The following is a 16,461-nucleotide window of genomic DNA, read 5'->3' on the forward strand; positions in this document are numbered from 1 at the left end:
CAAATGGGGCAGCTGCCCCGGTGCCCGGCGATTTAAAAGAGTCCGGGGCTCCCGCTGCCGGCGCCCCGCGCAGCGTGGAAGGGTTGATCCAGCCCTTCCCCGTCCCGCCCACAGCTGCCGCAGCAAAAGGCTGCTGATCACCGCAGAACTTCATCTCCCCGGCCAGGGGTTTCCTTCCCGCAGGGGCATTTCGCAACTATGATTTTGAAAACGAACTTTAGGGGGATCTTTCTAGCCAAGTGCCTGGTGGTTTTATTCTCCTGTGTAAAAGGTGAGTTTGCACCGGCTGTTTGCTCTTTCAGGCTGGCTTTGCTTAAAATGGCACTGAAAGTGTGGTAGATTGTTAACATCCATTCCTTGTATCCAGATAAGGGTGATGAATAGCTTAACAGGGTGCTGATTAGGCCTATCTATGCCACAGTGTTAATTGACTCGGTGACCCAGTTCCAATAGGGCTATAATTTTCAAGGTGGGACCTATAAGTGCACTGTCCCAGGGTTTCACCTAGTTATGAGAACTTGGGGTGGTGTCCACACTGCACACTTTAAGCCTGTCCCCTGACTCAGTAATAGCTGAGGAGCAAGTTATTACCAATATATTTTAAATTATTCCTTTAATAGTGCTTTTAATATAGAAATGTGTAAGCATAATTAAATATGACTGATCCTACCTCTGCCACATATCTTCTACTTAAATCTAAATAGGGAAGCTTGGGGCAGGATGGATGACCTGATAAAATGCTTGGATCTTACTTAAATATCATGGGCCACATTCTTCCCTGGTTTAACTCTACTAAAATCAGAGATGAATTTGGCCCCTTGTCTCTAGGAGAATTATCGCTATTGCCACAGCAAGTCCAGTGCAGATAAATCATTTAAAGTGTTACACAGCCCTCTTAACTGTAGCTAGCCCTTATGAAGCTGTGCAGATCAGATATTTGGAGAACTGGTAATGGGATCTTTAGGGTAGATTCCTGGCCCTGATCCTTGGTCATTGACTTTAATAGAGCCAGGATTTCACCCTAATACTCTTAAGGCTTGATCCTGCAAAGTTTTCAGCACTTTGTCCCCAGTCCAGGCAAAGCACTTAAATACATGCTTCACTTTAAGCATGGAAGTAGTCTCACTGACTTCAAAAGAACTATTCACGTGATTAGATTGAAACATGTACTCAAATGCTTGCTGTTGGGGGCAGAGTGCTTAGCTCCTTGTAGGATTGAGCCATCATTGTTAAGCACATGGCCTCACTTTTCCCATTGGTAACATGGAGATAATGATATCTACCTTCTTTTGCAAAGTGCTGTAAGATCTCTTGGCTATTATTATTTTATTTAGCTTTCATTCTGGGGGAACCCACGGCCTGAGCTCGCTATTATAATATTTATAATAATACTTTGTAAATGATTTTAGCTTCAAGTTAACAATCCTTTATCCGACATGTATTAATATAGGTAAATGCCAGCATGGAGTTTTTCCTACTGCCCTCAATGAAGCTGCTGTTGCATTTTTTCCTTAACTTTATTCAAGAGTGACTTCACTGTGCATCATGTAGACCCATTTCTCTTTTCTAGTAACAAACATTTTATTAAAGTGAAATAACTGATAATGCAAGTATTTTTTACACAGGAATATTAACAGAAAGGGTGATGGATACAAATGATCATATGGTAGGGTGGGGTTGGTTTAGATCGTAAGTTATATTAGGTACATTCCTACTGGTATTATTTATAGTCATAGCAATTATTTTTTAAAACTTTGATCTAAAAACTTAGTTGCTTGTGGCTTATAGATTAGAACAAGTAGTGGATTCAGTACACAAGAACCATTCGTGAATGACAGGAATAAATTCAACAGTAGATCATTTATGATGACTGTTTAATGTTTTCTATGTACTGTACAAGGACTAGATAAATAAGGAATATATTCTTGCTATGGACTTAAAATAGACTCTTGATTTCCTTGAATGGCTCTATTTGCTTAAAATGCTTGAAACTTTAAAAGTGAATACTTCTTTTCTCAGATGGGTAAAGTACTATAAGTGCAGCTCTTTTTAGTTCACTGCACATGAATCATCCCATCCTCTTTGTGACTGCAACTGAGCAGTCTGTAGCTAAATTCTGATCACAATCCTTTGCAGAGTATTTCAATTGGCACGATCAAAAATATAGTTTCATTGTCTATACAAAGGACTAAATGCAGCAAAGAGTCCTGTGGCACCTTATAGACTAACAGACGTATTGGAGCATCCGACGAAGTGGGTATTCACCCACGAAAGCTCATGCTCCAATACATCTGTTAGTCTATAAGGTGCCACAGGAGTCTTTGCTGCTTTTACAGATCCAGACTAACACGGCTACCCCTCTGATAGAGGACTAAATGTTTGTTTGTTTTTGTTTTGTTTTGTTTGTGCTCATTACGCTCAGACTTCTGCTCCACTGATTTGGGAGACCAAGCAAACTTTTAAAGACATATGAGGATTCCTAATCAATTGGAATACTATTGAGCTTTCCTTCCTCAGGATTTTGATCAACTTTCCCTCATCTACACATGCAAAATATAAATGATAGAATATGCAATACAAACAATAATGAGTAGTAATAACTGTAAATATCTGGGAGTAATTCTGAGGCGTAGCAAGTATCAGAATTACATTCTTTTTCTTTGTCAAAAATGCTGCAGGTTTTACAAAGGACTTTGGTGCTCCTGTTAACACCTATTGGAAGAATGAATATTATTAAACTAGTTACACTTCCAAGAGTGAGTGATTTCAGAATGTTCCATTAGAAATGCCGAATGCTTTTTAAGAACCGTGATAGCTCAAGAATAGCTTCCCTTTGGGCTGACGGACGCATTGCATTAAACTAAGGTGACCAGCCAGCAAATGTGAAAAATCAGGACGGGGCTGAGGGGGAATAGGTGCCTATATACGACAAACCCCCAAATATCAGGACTGTCCCTATAAAATCTGGGACATCTGGTCACCCTACATGAAACTCTTCATCCTCTCACAGGCTCCAATGGGTTGTCCCTTTCAGATTTCTCTAATAATTATTTTGTTGCACAAGCATGATATTCTAATTTTTGGATTGACTCCAATATTACTATTCCACAAAGCAGCAATTAGTTTTCAGTTTTCCTCTCTATGATATATTTTATCATATCCTAGATATAATGAAAACGTTTATACTAAAGGATGATATATTATAATAAAAGACTTATAAACCTAGTTTCTCTCTGTGGAGAAAAGAACTTACACTGTGTAAAAAAATAGTTTGGCGTAGCTCACCATGCCTACCAGTATAGTTTTATCCTGTAGATTAGGGGGAATTAATTTAGCAAATGGAAGATTGAATAATCCCTAGTTATGAATTAAAGTTTTGCTGTTAATGAATTTATTTTATTTGAAACTTACAAGCATGTATTTAACCTGATAGTTTCAATATTATTTATCAACTTGCTTATGCAGTACGGACTATGAATCTACACAAATGTTTGTGTGGAGTCAGTTTCTCATTTGAAGTCACCTTCAGGCAAAACCTGTGCTCTAAAAACCCAATCTGCTATTACTATTTAGTATGCAGAGGCTGTGATTTTTAGATTTAGATTCAGTTTGAGATAAATGGGTATGAGATCTTGTGACAGAACATACTATGGGAAGATGAATGCTTCTTTATAAGTAACAACATGAATAAGGCTAAACAGCCTTTACCTTTCTTATTAATACCAATATTTAGCCCTTATGTGATACCTAACATCTTCAAGTGCTGGACAACCACTTGCAGTAGCACCCTTGTGAACTGGGTATTATCTGTTTTGCACAAAGGGAACTGAAGTCAAAGGTGACCTGAAAAGAGGGAAAAACCTGCCTTTGGCCCTGTGTTTATCAGATGATCATACCCATGAAATAGAGCTCTTGGAGGGAGGGAGTGTATGCTGAGGTCACAGCAGTGTGGGAGACAGGACCTCTGGGTCTTACTCCCACCTCTGTCACTCACTGTGTGACCTCAGGGAAGTTGCTTAGACCAAGATTTTGAAGAGGGACTAAGGATTTTCAGTGTTAAACTCGAGACACATTAAAGGAAGCTGATTTTTTTCAGAAATCGCAGAGCAGCTGGGCTTTAACCTGTCTCAAGTTTAAATTGAGGCACTCAAAATCACTGGTCACTTGAAAACTTTGGCCACAGGTTTGAGTCATCAGAAGTGGTTTGAGTAATTTTGGCTGCCTCAGTTGTGGGTGCCCATCTTGAGGCACATAAAACAGCCTGATTTGCAGAGGAAATTTGTGCTCACAAGCCTTATTTACCGGGAGCTGCAGGTGCTCAGCGCCTTTGAAAACCAGGCCCAAAGCGTCATAAAGGACCACCTCCGAAACCAAGTATCAGAGGGGTAGCCGTGTTAGTCTGGATCTGTAAAAGCAGCAAAGAGTCCTGCGGCACATGCATCCGACGAAGTGGGTATTCACCCACGATAGCTCATGCTCCAAAACTTCTGTTAGTCTATAAGGTGCCACAGGACTCTTTGCTGCTTTTCCTCCGAAACCAAGGCACTCCTAAGGGCACTTCTGAAAATTTGGCCCATAACTTATCTGTGTTCAGAATTAAAATGGGGTGTTTGGGACGCTTAACTAACTAATGTTTGGGAGTTGCTTTGAGGGCCTGATATGTGGGCATTTATTTAGCTGCTTTCCTTATTAATGAGGAATGGTTTGGGAAATAAACTCCCACATTTCCATTAACTTTGTGACCAAGTTATTTAATGCTGCAGTGTCTACTGTTAACGCTCATCCATAGATGCTTTGGACAGACACTAATAGGGCTGTATTGTTCTTCCCCTATTTGAAGGTTCTGCAAACGAAGCCCCTAAAGTATATGGTATTCAGAATGGTTCTGTTTTCTTGAACATTCCTGACTTCAAAGTGGAAAAGCAACAGGAAATAACATGGCTCAAAAATTCATTACACCTCACGAAAGGCAAAGATTCTTATGTGAAATATTACAAGGATAGGAGAAAGTATGAGATGTTCCCCAATGGAACCCTGAAAATAGACTGCCTGGTGGAAGAGGACAGTGGAAATTACAAAGTGACTGTATACAATGACATGGTAAGTCTGCAAGTGGAGAAGAACTTAATTCTGAGCATTCAGGGTGAGTCACCTTCCACATCCCTCCCACCATAGCTGGGTGAGCCCTCTTGTTCCCATTCTCTTCTGCTGAATGGGTCTCCATCCTGTTTCCTTGTGGTCTCTAACTTTGCCACGTGGTCTCCTTTTCACTGAAGGGTTAGCTCTTTTGCATCTATTCCCTTTCTCTGTTCTTGGGTGGGTTCCTCCTTTTCCTCTCTTGCCAGGTGAGTCTCTCTGTTCCCTTCTTTCCCTCTGCTGTCTGATTTCTTCTCTCTCACATCAGCCACAAACTCTGCCAGGAAAACAGAATGGAATCTAAGAACAATGGAAGAAGTTAGCTCAGGTCACACTGAGCCTTTGTTTTGCTACACAAAATATCCAACCCTGGGAGGGATGGGAGGCAAGGGTCTAAACTGGGGGTGGGGGAAATGGTGGTAGGACTGTTCCAAGCTCCTCCCACAAAATAACCCATTTGAGACATCAAAATGAGATGCTCCTCACAATGGATTGCAGAGATGTTTGAACTGTTTGCATGCTGTGCTGGGCTCGGCTCCCCTGACTGGGGTTCAAATATACCCCTGGACTCCGCTAGGCTCCTTAAGTTTGTGTTCTTCTCCATAAGACACACATTTTGGAACCCAAAAGGACAGCTCAGGAGAGTGCTGGTACATGTGCTGCTGCCCAGTTCAAGCCCTGATTTCACAACAGACAGGGAAACCTTTCTTAAGCAGCCACTCAAGGGTCTGATATCTCTAGGTTGTTTAACCAGTGTGATGTGGAGCAGAACTGCTCTGTACATTTGGAATACTTAAGCAGTCTCCTAAAACAGGAGGCTGCTGAAAAAGCCTGAGATCTTGCACAAATTTCTGTAACATGAAGATTTTCCTTCTACAGTACTTTGTTTTCATGCCTTGCTTTTGAGCCTACTAGCTTGCTTGCATGTTTACAACCTGCATTAATGTTGAACTGCTGCATCTGAAGCCTGACAATTTAGTAAATGATTCAGCAACTGGCCCCCATTTTATTTGTAATTAACTAGATTTCCTGTTTACTGTTCACCTGTTCCATCCCTTATAAGCAGGACTGGTTTGAATTTTTTTGTATTTTGAATTAAAAAACAGGGGGGAATATGTTTGGAATTTTTTTCTTGTTTATTGACCAATTATTACAGCTGATTGGAATTTTATGAATGTCAAGATTTTGATGACCTTTTAAAAAAAAATTCTAAAGAAAAGAAACATGAGCAGAATTTAAAAAAAAAATTACTATGACATTCATTCCTGATTTTTTTTCTACTAACTTGACTTATAAGATGAAGGGAAAAAATGCAGAAATCCTTTAATGTTTTAAAATATTTTCTTTACCGGGATAATTGCTGTTTAAATGGAGGTGACCAGTGTCAACTCAGACATCTTTGTCTGGTTCCCTTTACCTTCAGCCAAGAAAGTTTTTTAGAAGGAAAAGTGTTGCAACAGCTCCATCTCATCTCAACTAGCCTCCCTTTTCTCACAAAAGGACAGTTATTACCATCTAAGAGACTGGCCCTCTGACAACCTTACAGATTCGGGAACTAACTTCCTGGCGGAAACCATGAAACGACTTTGGGAAGCTTATGGGGTGAACCACTTCGTTGCCACCCCTTACCACCATCAAACAAATGGCCTAGTGGTGAAGTTTATTGGGACTTTGGGGGCCATGAGACGAGGCACAGCAAAGAAGGAAGAACAGTTAAAGCATTAATTATATTGTGTGCGGACTCCTGCTGCCACAGCAAAGCTCTGAAGTGGTGACCAAGTGGTCTCAAATCAACACTCTCTGAGCTATTGTTACAGACTGCATGCTGACTCGGGTAGGCATCAGTATATCCGTTATACTTGGGTCACGTTTTTCAAAGTTTACTGCGTAAGGCATTGGACTGGGATTAATAAGATTGGGATAGGATTTCTAGCTCAGCCACTGACTTCCTGTGTGACCTTGGGCAAATGACTTAATCTACCCTGTGCCTCAGTTTCCCAACTGTGACATGTGAATGTAGTTCTTAGGAGTGTTGAGAGGACAAAATCCGTTAGTGTCAGGGTGGATTTGATTTAAATCACTAGACAAGAAGACTTGATTTAATCATGGATTTCTACATAGAAGTGCATTCTTGTTGGTGGTTATAACCTTAATACACATTCTTCACAACTCAGAGGTAGATGTAGGTTTCATTTTTAGAAGGTACACACTATACATTTTTAAAGTGATTTATTTTGAAAACTTTTCAGATTAATCAGAAAATGAATGATTGGTTATTTCATTTATTAAAGGTAATTGAAGCAGATAGTTCACCTTCCAATGACTTCATAAATATCTCCAATTCAACAAGTTAATCATTAATATTTGGAGGATTTTCTTGCCATGCTGTACTAGGACGAGAACATCACCAGACAGACATTTAAATTGTTTTATTTAATTAAAATAACATGTATTCTGTTTTTTCTTCTTTCAACAGCAAACATATAATTTAACAAAACAAGTATATGAATTTTTTAATTTAAATATTCAATTTTTTTAAATCAAGTTTTTGTTACCATTATTTTAAATAAAATAGTTAAATGAAATATTTAAAGCAACTATGTCAGCCAAGTCAACATGAGAAACTTCAAATATTGGATCCTGCAGCTGACTCAGTTGTCTTCACCTTCATTTTCCTTTTTGTTCATAATCTGGAAAAGAAAAACAAGCTTTCCTGCCTTTTCAGGTCCCAAACGATTTCTCAATTTGGAATGAATTAGTCTAAAAGAAGAAAATATTCTTTCTACACCAGCAGAAGAAGCTACTTCTGTTAAAAGTGAGATTTTCACTTTAACAGTCTCTGAATCCAAGTGCTTAAGTGACTTGCACAAATTTACTGGTGTGACTTTCTTTAAAACATCATCAGCAAACATATTTCTTGAATGGTTCTTATTCCCAAACTGGGTCTCTTTTATGGCCTACTATTGTTATTGGTTTTTCCTTCTAGTAAGAGAATGGTATGGTAGAACTCAAATCGTTGAAGGCCAGGGCCGGTGCAAGGATGCCCTAGGGGAAACTTCCACCTTGCGCCCTCCTCTATCCCCGAGCCCCCGCCCTGAGCTCCCCCCCCGCAGCAGCTCCCCCCCTCCACCCTGAGGCACCCCCCTGCAGCAGCTCCCCACCCCTCACCCTCTGCCCTGAGCCACCCCCACCCCAGCTCACCCCGCTCCGCCTCCACCCTGAGCACGCCGTCACTGCTTCACTTCTCCCGCCTCCCAGGCTTGCGGCGCCTAAGCTGATTGGTGCCGCAAGCCTGGGAGGCGGGAGAAGTGAAGCAGCTCACCCCTGCCTCTCCTCCTCCCCGAGCACGCCATTGCTGCTTCACTTCTTCCGCCTCCCAGGCTTGTGGTGCCAATCAGCTTAGGCGCCACAAGCCTGGGAGGCGGGAGAAGTGAGGCAGCAACGGTGTGCTCGGGGAGGAGGCAGGGCAGGGGTGAGCTGGGCTGGGGAGTTCCCCTGCATGCCTCCCCCCCGCGCCCTTAGTTGCTGCAGGCAGCCCTCCCCGCGCTCCCCTGCCACAGCTCCCTCCGCCTAAATGCCAGCGGCGACCGGGGCGGCCGAAGCTCTGGCCGCTGTGGTCGCTGCCGAAGAAAATGCTGCCCCCCAAATCCTAGCGCCCTAGGCTACCGCCTAAGTCACCTAAATGGTTGCACCAGTCCTGGTGAAGGCTACGCTCAGAAAGACCTCAAGACTTCTGGAATATGCTACTCAAATAGTTACACTTTTGTTTCTGCTTCCTGTCCCTCCCGTCTCACATTCACATTGTCCAGATCTATTCCTCCCCCAACAATCTTCTATTCATTGAACTTTTTGAAACTTTGCACTTTTTAGGGAGAGGTAAGGGATTGACTCCGTGTACACAAACATGCAGCCAGACAATAGGACTGAGGTCTGTTATTTCTCACCTCTATATATTTAAAACATTTTTGCTGTTAACAAGCATGTTATCTCTGGGGAGACACATCCACAGCTGGAGAACTTCAAAACTAAGCATCTCTGATAGTGCTCAGTCTAGAAGATACCAAGTCCCAGGGGGTAGATAGAAAGATTAACCTAAATAATCTATACAGAAGCCCCTGGAATCGCATAAGATTAGGTCCCTAATCCATGAACTATTGGAACTCATTTACAAAACTTTTCTTAAACATTACATGAATATAGTGTCTCATACTATAGAATTTATTATCCCTATTCCATGATGAGATGCATTATAGCTCAGATAGTTTTAATTAACCTCTAGATAGGTTTTTTTTCTTCACAAAGCATTTTATCAAAAAAAATTAAATGTAAATAAAAAAATGATTTTTTAAAACTTTTTTAAATCATTGATTTTTATCTACCCAGATTCGTGATGTGAGGTGCAGTGATATGATGCCCGTTAGGATCAGATAGCTAGATGAGCTGATACTGAGAGAGTGCAGAGTCGGTTGACGCTACGCCCAGCTCATGAGACAGCTCATGGTGTCCAACACCATCAGGTGGTCCAGAGATGTCTACACGGAACAGATCACGGGACACTGCTAGTACCAGGTCGAGTAACTGAGACTGCTGACCAGGGAAATAACCCACTTCCTTCCCTGATGAACCCATGTACTTATTCTCTACACCAATACTGACTTGGACTCTTAATATGTTCCATGGGTGACATACTCGAGTCCACTTATCCACTGATGCCTTAAAAACTCCCACACCCTAGTCTGAGTCTGTGCTGGTTATGTGATATGTATGTACCTCGTGAACCTTGTAACCGATACTTGTAATCCCCCATAACCCAAACCAGATGTATAGTACCTTCCCTCTTAAACTTACGTAAATTTGATTTTAAATATTAACTTTCATATTTTTAAAAGTAAAAGCTTAGCTTCTCGCATCATCATGTGAATCTAGGAATCAGGACCCTAGCCATCTGTCCATAGTGTCTAGAATGTTTCAAGATAGGATATCTTCCTGAAATTCATGCTCGCTCAAACTGAATTTATGGGCTTGATGCAGTAATTACTGGATAAAATTCTATGGCCTATGTTATACAGGAGGTCACACTAGATGATCACTGTGGTCCCTTCTGGCCCTAAAATCTATGAGTAGTGTTTATCTAGCCCACAGCAATTCCTTAAGTGTTAGCAGGATCAGGGCCATACTTTGCACATCCACATACATTTTATTCATCAGATGGATTACAGTGTTTGCTCAGTAGTTAGTGTTCTAGTTGAAGTGCTGTACTCTGAAAAATTACTGACTGTAAGTTAGCATTGAGGGCTTTCAGGCTTTTTGCAATGACTGATTACTTTTACACTGAGCAAATTCAAAAAGTTGCTGCTTCTTCCTCTCCAACTGATGTGCCTGCAACTTCAACCTGGACTCAGAGACACATGGGCTATTTCTGGCTATATACCATCGCCAGTAATAGAGATTCTACAAAGGGAGCTCCATTAGCAATTTCCTGTGCATAATAAGAAACAGAAACCAGCTTATTCATAGCTTCATTTCCTCTGTAGTGCTAAGACGATTTCTAGTCTAGTCTGTTTTTATACTGCAGTTAGTTATACTGTCATATCTGAACACGTTCCAGCTGTGCATTACGCAATGTGACTAAGACCTGGCCTATACACTTATACCATCATAGCTATGGCAGGCAGGGATGTATTTTTTTTTAAACTGACATAGCTTTTCCAGTCTTTCTAGTGCCCAAAACTGAATGCAGAGTTGCAGATGCAGTCATGCATAGAGGGAGACTATTGTCTTTCTGCTCTATGATGTAAAGCCTTCATGTAATTTTCCCCCTCCCCATACTTTTCATGCCAACTCGTCCCTGCATATCATAGTTTCTCTCCCATAGTAACTTCAATGTGTGTTTGCTTAATTGGACTGATGGCCTCCTGTATGGAAGAGAGGAAATACTGCGATCTCCCTATGTCCCAAGCAACCACCTTGGTGTCTGAGAGCCTGCATAGTGTATGAGATATCTGTGGGTGGAGATAGAGCAGCAGTTGATGTTTTGCTTTCCTTGGCTCTTCCCCCTGCTCTGAGCTGAGTTTTCCACACACAGACCTAGGTGGGAGGTGTTATATCTTTGAGCATGGTAAGATAGCTATAGCTCTGGGTCCTCTCCCTGGTTGCTAATGAGCAGCCACCCCAGTTAGTGCCAGCTCTGTGCCTGAGACAGAGAAGGAGGTGGTCAGTGGATCCCACAAGTTGACTCCAGGCTCTGTATGGATGGAATAGAGTTCCTGTATCCATGGACCCCTGAGAGCAGAGTTGTTGGGAGGGTTTGCAATCTCCCAGGTCTGCAGGATCCTGTAACTCCTTCTACCAGATGGGATGATGTGGCAAAATTTTTGCCGCGGAAAACTGGTAGTTTGCTCCTCCCTTCAGCCATGTCTGAGTGGGTTCTCCATGAACTAGAGCAGTGATATTCAGACCCCCGTGGTTCAGGAGCCAAGTTAGCGATCAACATTACCCAAAAGAGCCACAGTAGTGTGAATTCATTATGAATATCACTATAGTAAATGAAACATTCAAACAGTATGATGGGAAATATTTTGTGTGTGTGTGTGTATTCTCACAGCAAATAAGGTAGTGCAAGTCAGTAACTTAATTGGTTAATAACAGAATAAAAGCATCTTGATTGGTTAATAATTAAACCACTCAGTGTTTTAATATCACGTGCTGCAAAGAACCGCAGGAGACATCCTGAGCCGCAGTCTATTGAGACTATGTCTACACTGACCCTTTTGTTGTTAAAACTTTTGTGGTTCAGGGGTATGTCCCCTCCTCCCCCGCAAATGGCAAACGTTTTAACAACAAAAAGTGCCACTGTAGACAGCGCCACATCAGCTGCTCTCCTGGCAATGAAGCTACCACCCCTCATTGGGGGTGGTTATATTTTGTCGCCAAGAGAGCTCTCTCCCGGCGCTAAAGAGCAGCTATACAGCGCTCCTTACAATTACATGACTGCTGCAGCACAGCCACACTATTGTAAGGTGCGCAGTGTAGACCTACCTGAGCTAGAGTGATCTGGCCCCTTGTGTTTCAAAACTGAATAGGACAAAGGGACTGGGATTCTCTTTCTGTAAATAAACAATGAAATGTTATCTCAAGAAGAAACACTCTATGGATCTGTAGGGAGGGAACAGAGAGGAAAGTGATAATGAGTCATAAAGGTGTTAAACTTTTTATATTATAAAAAAAAAGCATGCAGGCCAGGGTTGTGCTGGCCTTTTCTTTGTTGTTGCCACATCACTTCCCCCCCTACCCTTGTGTCTAATTTACTGTTCGCTCTTCCCTTTATTTTTTCAGGCATTGCTAGTTTCCCACTTTCTCTCTCACTGAATATCTGTATTTCAGATTAATTTGCCCCAGATCCTTTCACATTTTGTTATGTTCTGCCAATGCCTCTAAAATCCCGCCAGGTTCCTTTGTATCATTCTGTGGATCTTGCCAGTTCTAATAATTAACAACTTAAAATTAGAAATCGTCACAGACTGCCTCTTCTATTCTCTTTCAGAAATTGTCTCTAAACCAGAAATCAAATGGATATGTTCACAAAAATTAATAAAGGTGACATGTGAGGTGAAACAGAAGAACAAACCTGCTTTGCATTTGCTTCAAAATAACAGAATGCTCTCTGTAAATGGGCCAATATATACAAATGGCACATGGAAGATTGAATATCCACCCAAGGCCAGAATCCTTACTGCAGAGTTCCAATGTGAAGTTAAAAATGACGTTAGCAAGAGAACTGATGATCAGGAAATCAAATGTTCAGGTACAAAGTCTATATTGTTACAAGGTCTCCTTATCACAGCCCACAAAGAGTTACAAACGTATAGCTGTCTCCAGGGTACTGATTCTAAAACTAGTGGCAGCCCAATAAAATAACCGAGGGAATTGACATGCAGTAGGTTTTATGCAGTGCTACACAGCAGGAAGCAAAAAACAAAACCCTTTTGTTCAGCTGTTATTCTTTTATTATTTCTACAGCACCAACAGTGTCCATTGCACTACACTGACCATTACAAATTCAGGGGTCATTTTCGTTGGATAGAATAAAATTACCCATGTTGAAAATTGGTCAGGGCGTCCGTTAACACCCGATATTTCCCAAGAATGGGCCTGATTCTCCTCTCTCTTAATCCAGATTTATACTGTACACCTATGTGACTTCATCGACTTCAATGGAATTGCTCTTGATTTGCACCAGTGTAAGGCTGTGCCTACATTACAGGTGCTACGGTAGCATAGCTATAGTGCTGCCGCTGTGCCTCTGTAGTGCAATGCTGTAGATGTTTCCTACCATGACAGAAGGGTTTTTTCCATCCCTATATTTAATCCACCTCTCTGAGAGGCAGTAGCGAGGTTGACAAAAGAATTCTTCCATCGACCTAGATGCATCTACACTGGGGGTGACGTCGACTTAACCGCGGTGCTAAAGGCACAAATTTTGTTATGAGCCTGAGCAACATATTTAGGTCAATCTCATTTTTTTTAAAAGTTAGGTTGACCCAGCTACCCAGCCCCAGAGGATTTAACCCCCACCGTAGACAGCGCTAGGTTGACGGAAGAATTCTTCCATCGACTTAGCTACCATGCCAAGCTACCTTCCTGTCAGTGTAGGTAGTGCCCACGGTGCTGCAGCTGTGCCGCTGTAGTGTTCAAGTGTAGACAAGCCCCAAGTGACAGGGAATTAGATGCAAGGAAGTCTTGATCTTTTCCACCCTTGTATCTACACAGTCAGTGGTGCCACATTGGCAGATGGATTCTTTTGATAGAAAAAAATGGATGTCCTTATTATGTTATTTAACATGTGCATATAAAGCATGGGCTTCCTTTGCAGTGAGCTTTTGGGAAATTAGCTGTGTTTTAGGAGGTGATCGGCTTAAATGAGCAATCAAGTAGGTTAGGCCTCAGGTGTAGATTTTCTTAAAGGAGAGGTTTTACAAAACTTGCTCTTCATAAAAATGTTTTCATGAAACTTTAGGGGGAAAAAGTCAGTGTCCTGTGGTGTTGGAGAGGCAAGACCAGCAGCATTAGGCTAGTGTGCAATCAATGAAACACACCTGAAACTGACCAGTCTTTTCTTTAATTGTCCAACTTGGTAAAATGCAAGAAGTCAACAAATTAAAAATGAATCAGGTCTCCAAAATCCTTTCACTTTTAATAAGCTAAAGTGTCAATAGAAAAATTATTAAAAACTAAATTTCATTACCTGTGTGTTTTTTGTCTTTTTAAAGTAATATCTGAACAACTTTGATGGCTTCCCACCTGTGGTACGGTCCTGTGGCCTGTGTTATTCAGGAAGTCAAACTAGATCATCACAATGGTCCCTGCTGGCTTTATAGTCTAGGAGTCTCCATCTATGCAATTAACTCACATGTTCCCTTTGACGTGTTAATCTGGGCATCTGGCAGCTTCAGACACCAAACAGTTTGACAGTAACATAAGTAAAATTGACAATCAGGTGGTAGAAACTTACATAGTTACTACAATGGGAACAGTGCTGCAGGCTTTACCCCTATATTTTTGCCAGAGTCATAGCTACAGAACTGGGCATTTACAGCTATTACCCCAAAAGAATCATATGTTCTAAATTAGAGATTCCAATGGTTAAATCATCACTATTTAATATGCATTGACCAGTGACTCTGCAGTACATGCTGTATGGTATACAGGTGAAGATATGGAGTCAAATTTGCTGTGGAATTAATTCCTTGGGCTTCAGTGAAGTTTTCCATGCAGAGAGTTTGGCCTGTTGACCATACCCCAATGCGTTTATAATCTAGATCACTGGTTCCCAAAACTTTTCAGGGTCATGTCCCCCTTTACGCCAGATGCTGCAGCAAGAAGAGCCACTGAAAGCCTGCAAATAAATAAAACCAGTCAGCTTTCAAAGGGGGTGAGGTGCAGTATAAGACTCAAGAAACAATTCTCAAAGGTAGCCAGGGATAATTCTGTTAAATTGACACACAAGCATAGGGTGGATGGTCCAAAGATGGAGTCACCCTAAGGCAGGTAGAGTTGCTGTTTCTTACTGTCGCAGTCATTTGTGTATATTAAATACTTGGAGCTTATTGCATGAAGTTCATTCTTTCATCACTCAGGGCCAATCCTCACTGGGTGTAAACTGACACCCTGAGCACTGGCTCCGCACTCCTATTGGTGGATTCCTAGCCAATGGGAGCTGGGGCGGGGGTAGTGCGTGTGGGTGAGAGCCATGCCGAGCCACTTGCATGCTCCACCTAGGAGCTGGACCTGATGCTGGCTGCTTCCAGGGCACAGCGTGGTGCCAGGACAGCCAGGAAGCCTGCCTTAACACCCCCACTGTGCTGCTGACCGGGAGCTGCTCAAGTTAAACTCATGCCCCAATCCCTAGCCCTGAGCCCCCTCAAACCAGGACCCACTTTGTGCACCCAAACCTCTCATTCCCAGCCCCACTCCAGAGCCTGCATTGCCAGGCCAGAGTCCTGACCTGCTCCTGCACCCCAACCCCCATCCCTGAGCCCTCCCAAACCAGGAGCCGCTTCCTGCACCCCAAATCCCTCATCACTGGCCCCAGCCCAAAGTGCTGACTTGCTCCTGCACCCCAACCCCCTGCCCAGAGCCCCATCCCACACCCTGAAACCCTCATTCCTGGCCCCACCCTGCAGCCCTCACTCCCGTGGCCCAGCCCTGAGCCCTTCCTACACCCCACACCCCTCATTCCCAGCTCCGTTAGGTTATTGGCATCAAACATTTTCTTCAACTGGGTTGCCAGAAAATAAGCTTGGAAACCACTGGCCTAGTTGACAGAGCACTGGACTAAGACTCTGTAGACTTGTGATCTATTCGCAGCTCTGCCACTGGCCTGCTAGGGGACCTCGGGCAAGTCACTTCACCGTCCTGTGACTCAGTTTTCCCCTGTAGTAAAATGGGGATAATGATACTTCCCTACTGAGATCTATGGATGAAAAGTAACATATAAGAGCTCAGTATTATTATTACGTGAATCTCTTGTTTTAATTGGGCTACTTACAGGTGCCATTTTGCAACCCAAATAATATTAATGATGATGATAATTGTATAGGGCAGTGTTTCTCAAACAGGGGTCGTCGCTTGTGTAGGGAAAGACCCTAGCGGGCCAGGCCAGTGTGTTTACCTGCCCCGTCCGCAGGTCCGGCCGATCGCGGCTCCCACTGGCTGCGTTTCGCTGCTCCGGGCCAATGGGAGCTGCTGGAAGCGGCACGGGCCAAGGGATGTACTGGCCGCCACTTCCAGCGGCTGACATTGGCCTGCAATGGCGAACCATGGCCA

General features: G+C 42.6%; 1 protein-coding gene across 3 annotated transcripts in view; it reads left to right on the forward strand.

Annotated features, from left to right (window-relative positions):
* LOC123352618 (T-cell surface antigen CD2-like) overlaps positions 1 to 16,461 on the forward strand; it is a 21,664-nt gene continuing 5,203 nt past the window's right edge. The window contains exons 1-3 of one of the 3 annotated variants that reach the window (XM_044993021.1): positions 1 to 271; positions 4,841 to 5,100; positions 12,680 to 14,308. In XM_044993021.1, coding sequence (XP_044848956.1) covers positions 199 to 271; positions 4,841 to 5,100; positions 12,680 to 12,727 — 381 coding nt within the window. In that variant the 5' untranslated portion in view covers positions 1 to 198 and the 3' untranslated portion in view covers positions 12,728 to 14,308. Of the gene's footprint in view, positions 272 to 4,840; positions 5,101 to 9,519; positions 9,700 to 12,679; positions 14,309 to 16,461 lie in introns of those variants that run through there. The other 2 variants (XM_044993035.1, XR_006574243.1) reach the window with 2 other exon arrangements.

This window comes from Mauremys mutica, chromosome 1, assembly GCF_020497125.1.
Source record: "Mauremys mutica isolate MM-2020 ecotype Southern chromosome 1, ASM2049712v1, whole genome shotgun sequence".
NCBI classification, from domain to species: domain Eukaryota; kingdom Metazoa; phylum Chordata; order Testudines; family Geoemydidae; genus Mauremys; species Mauremys mutica.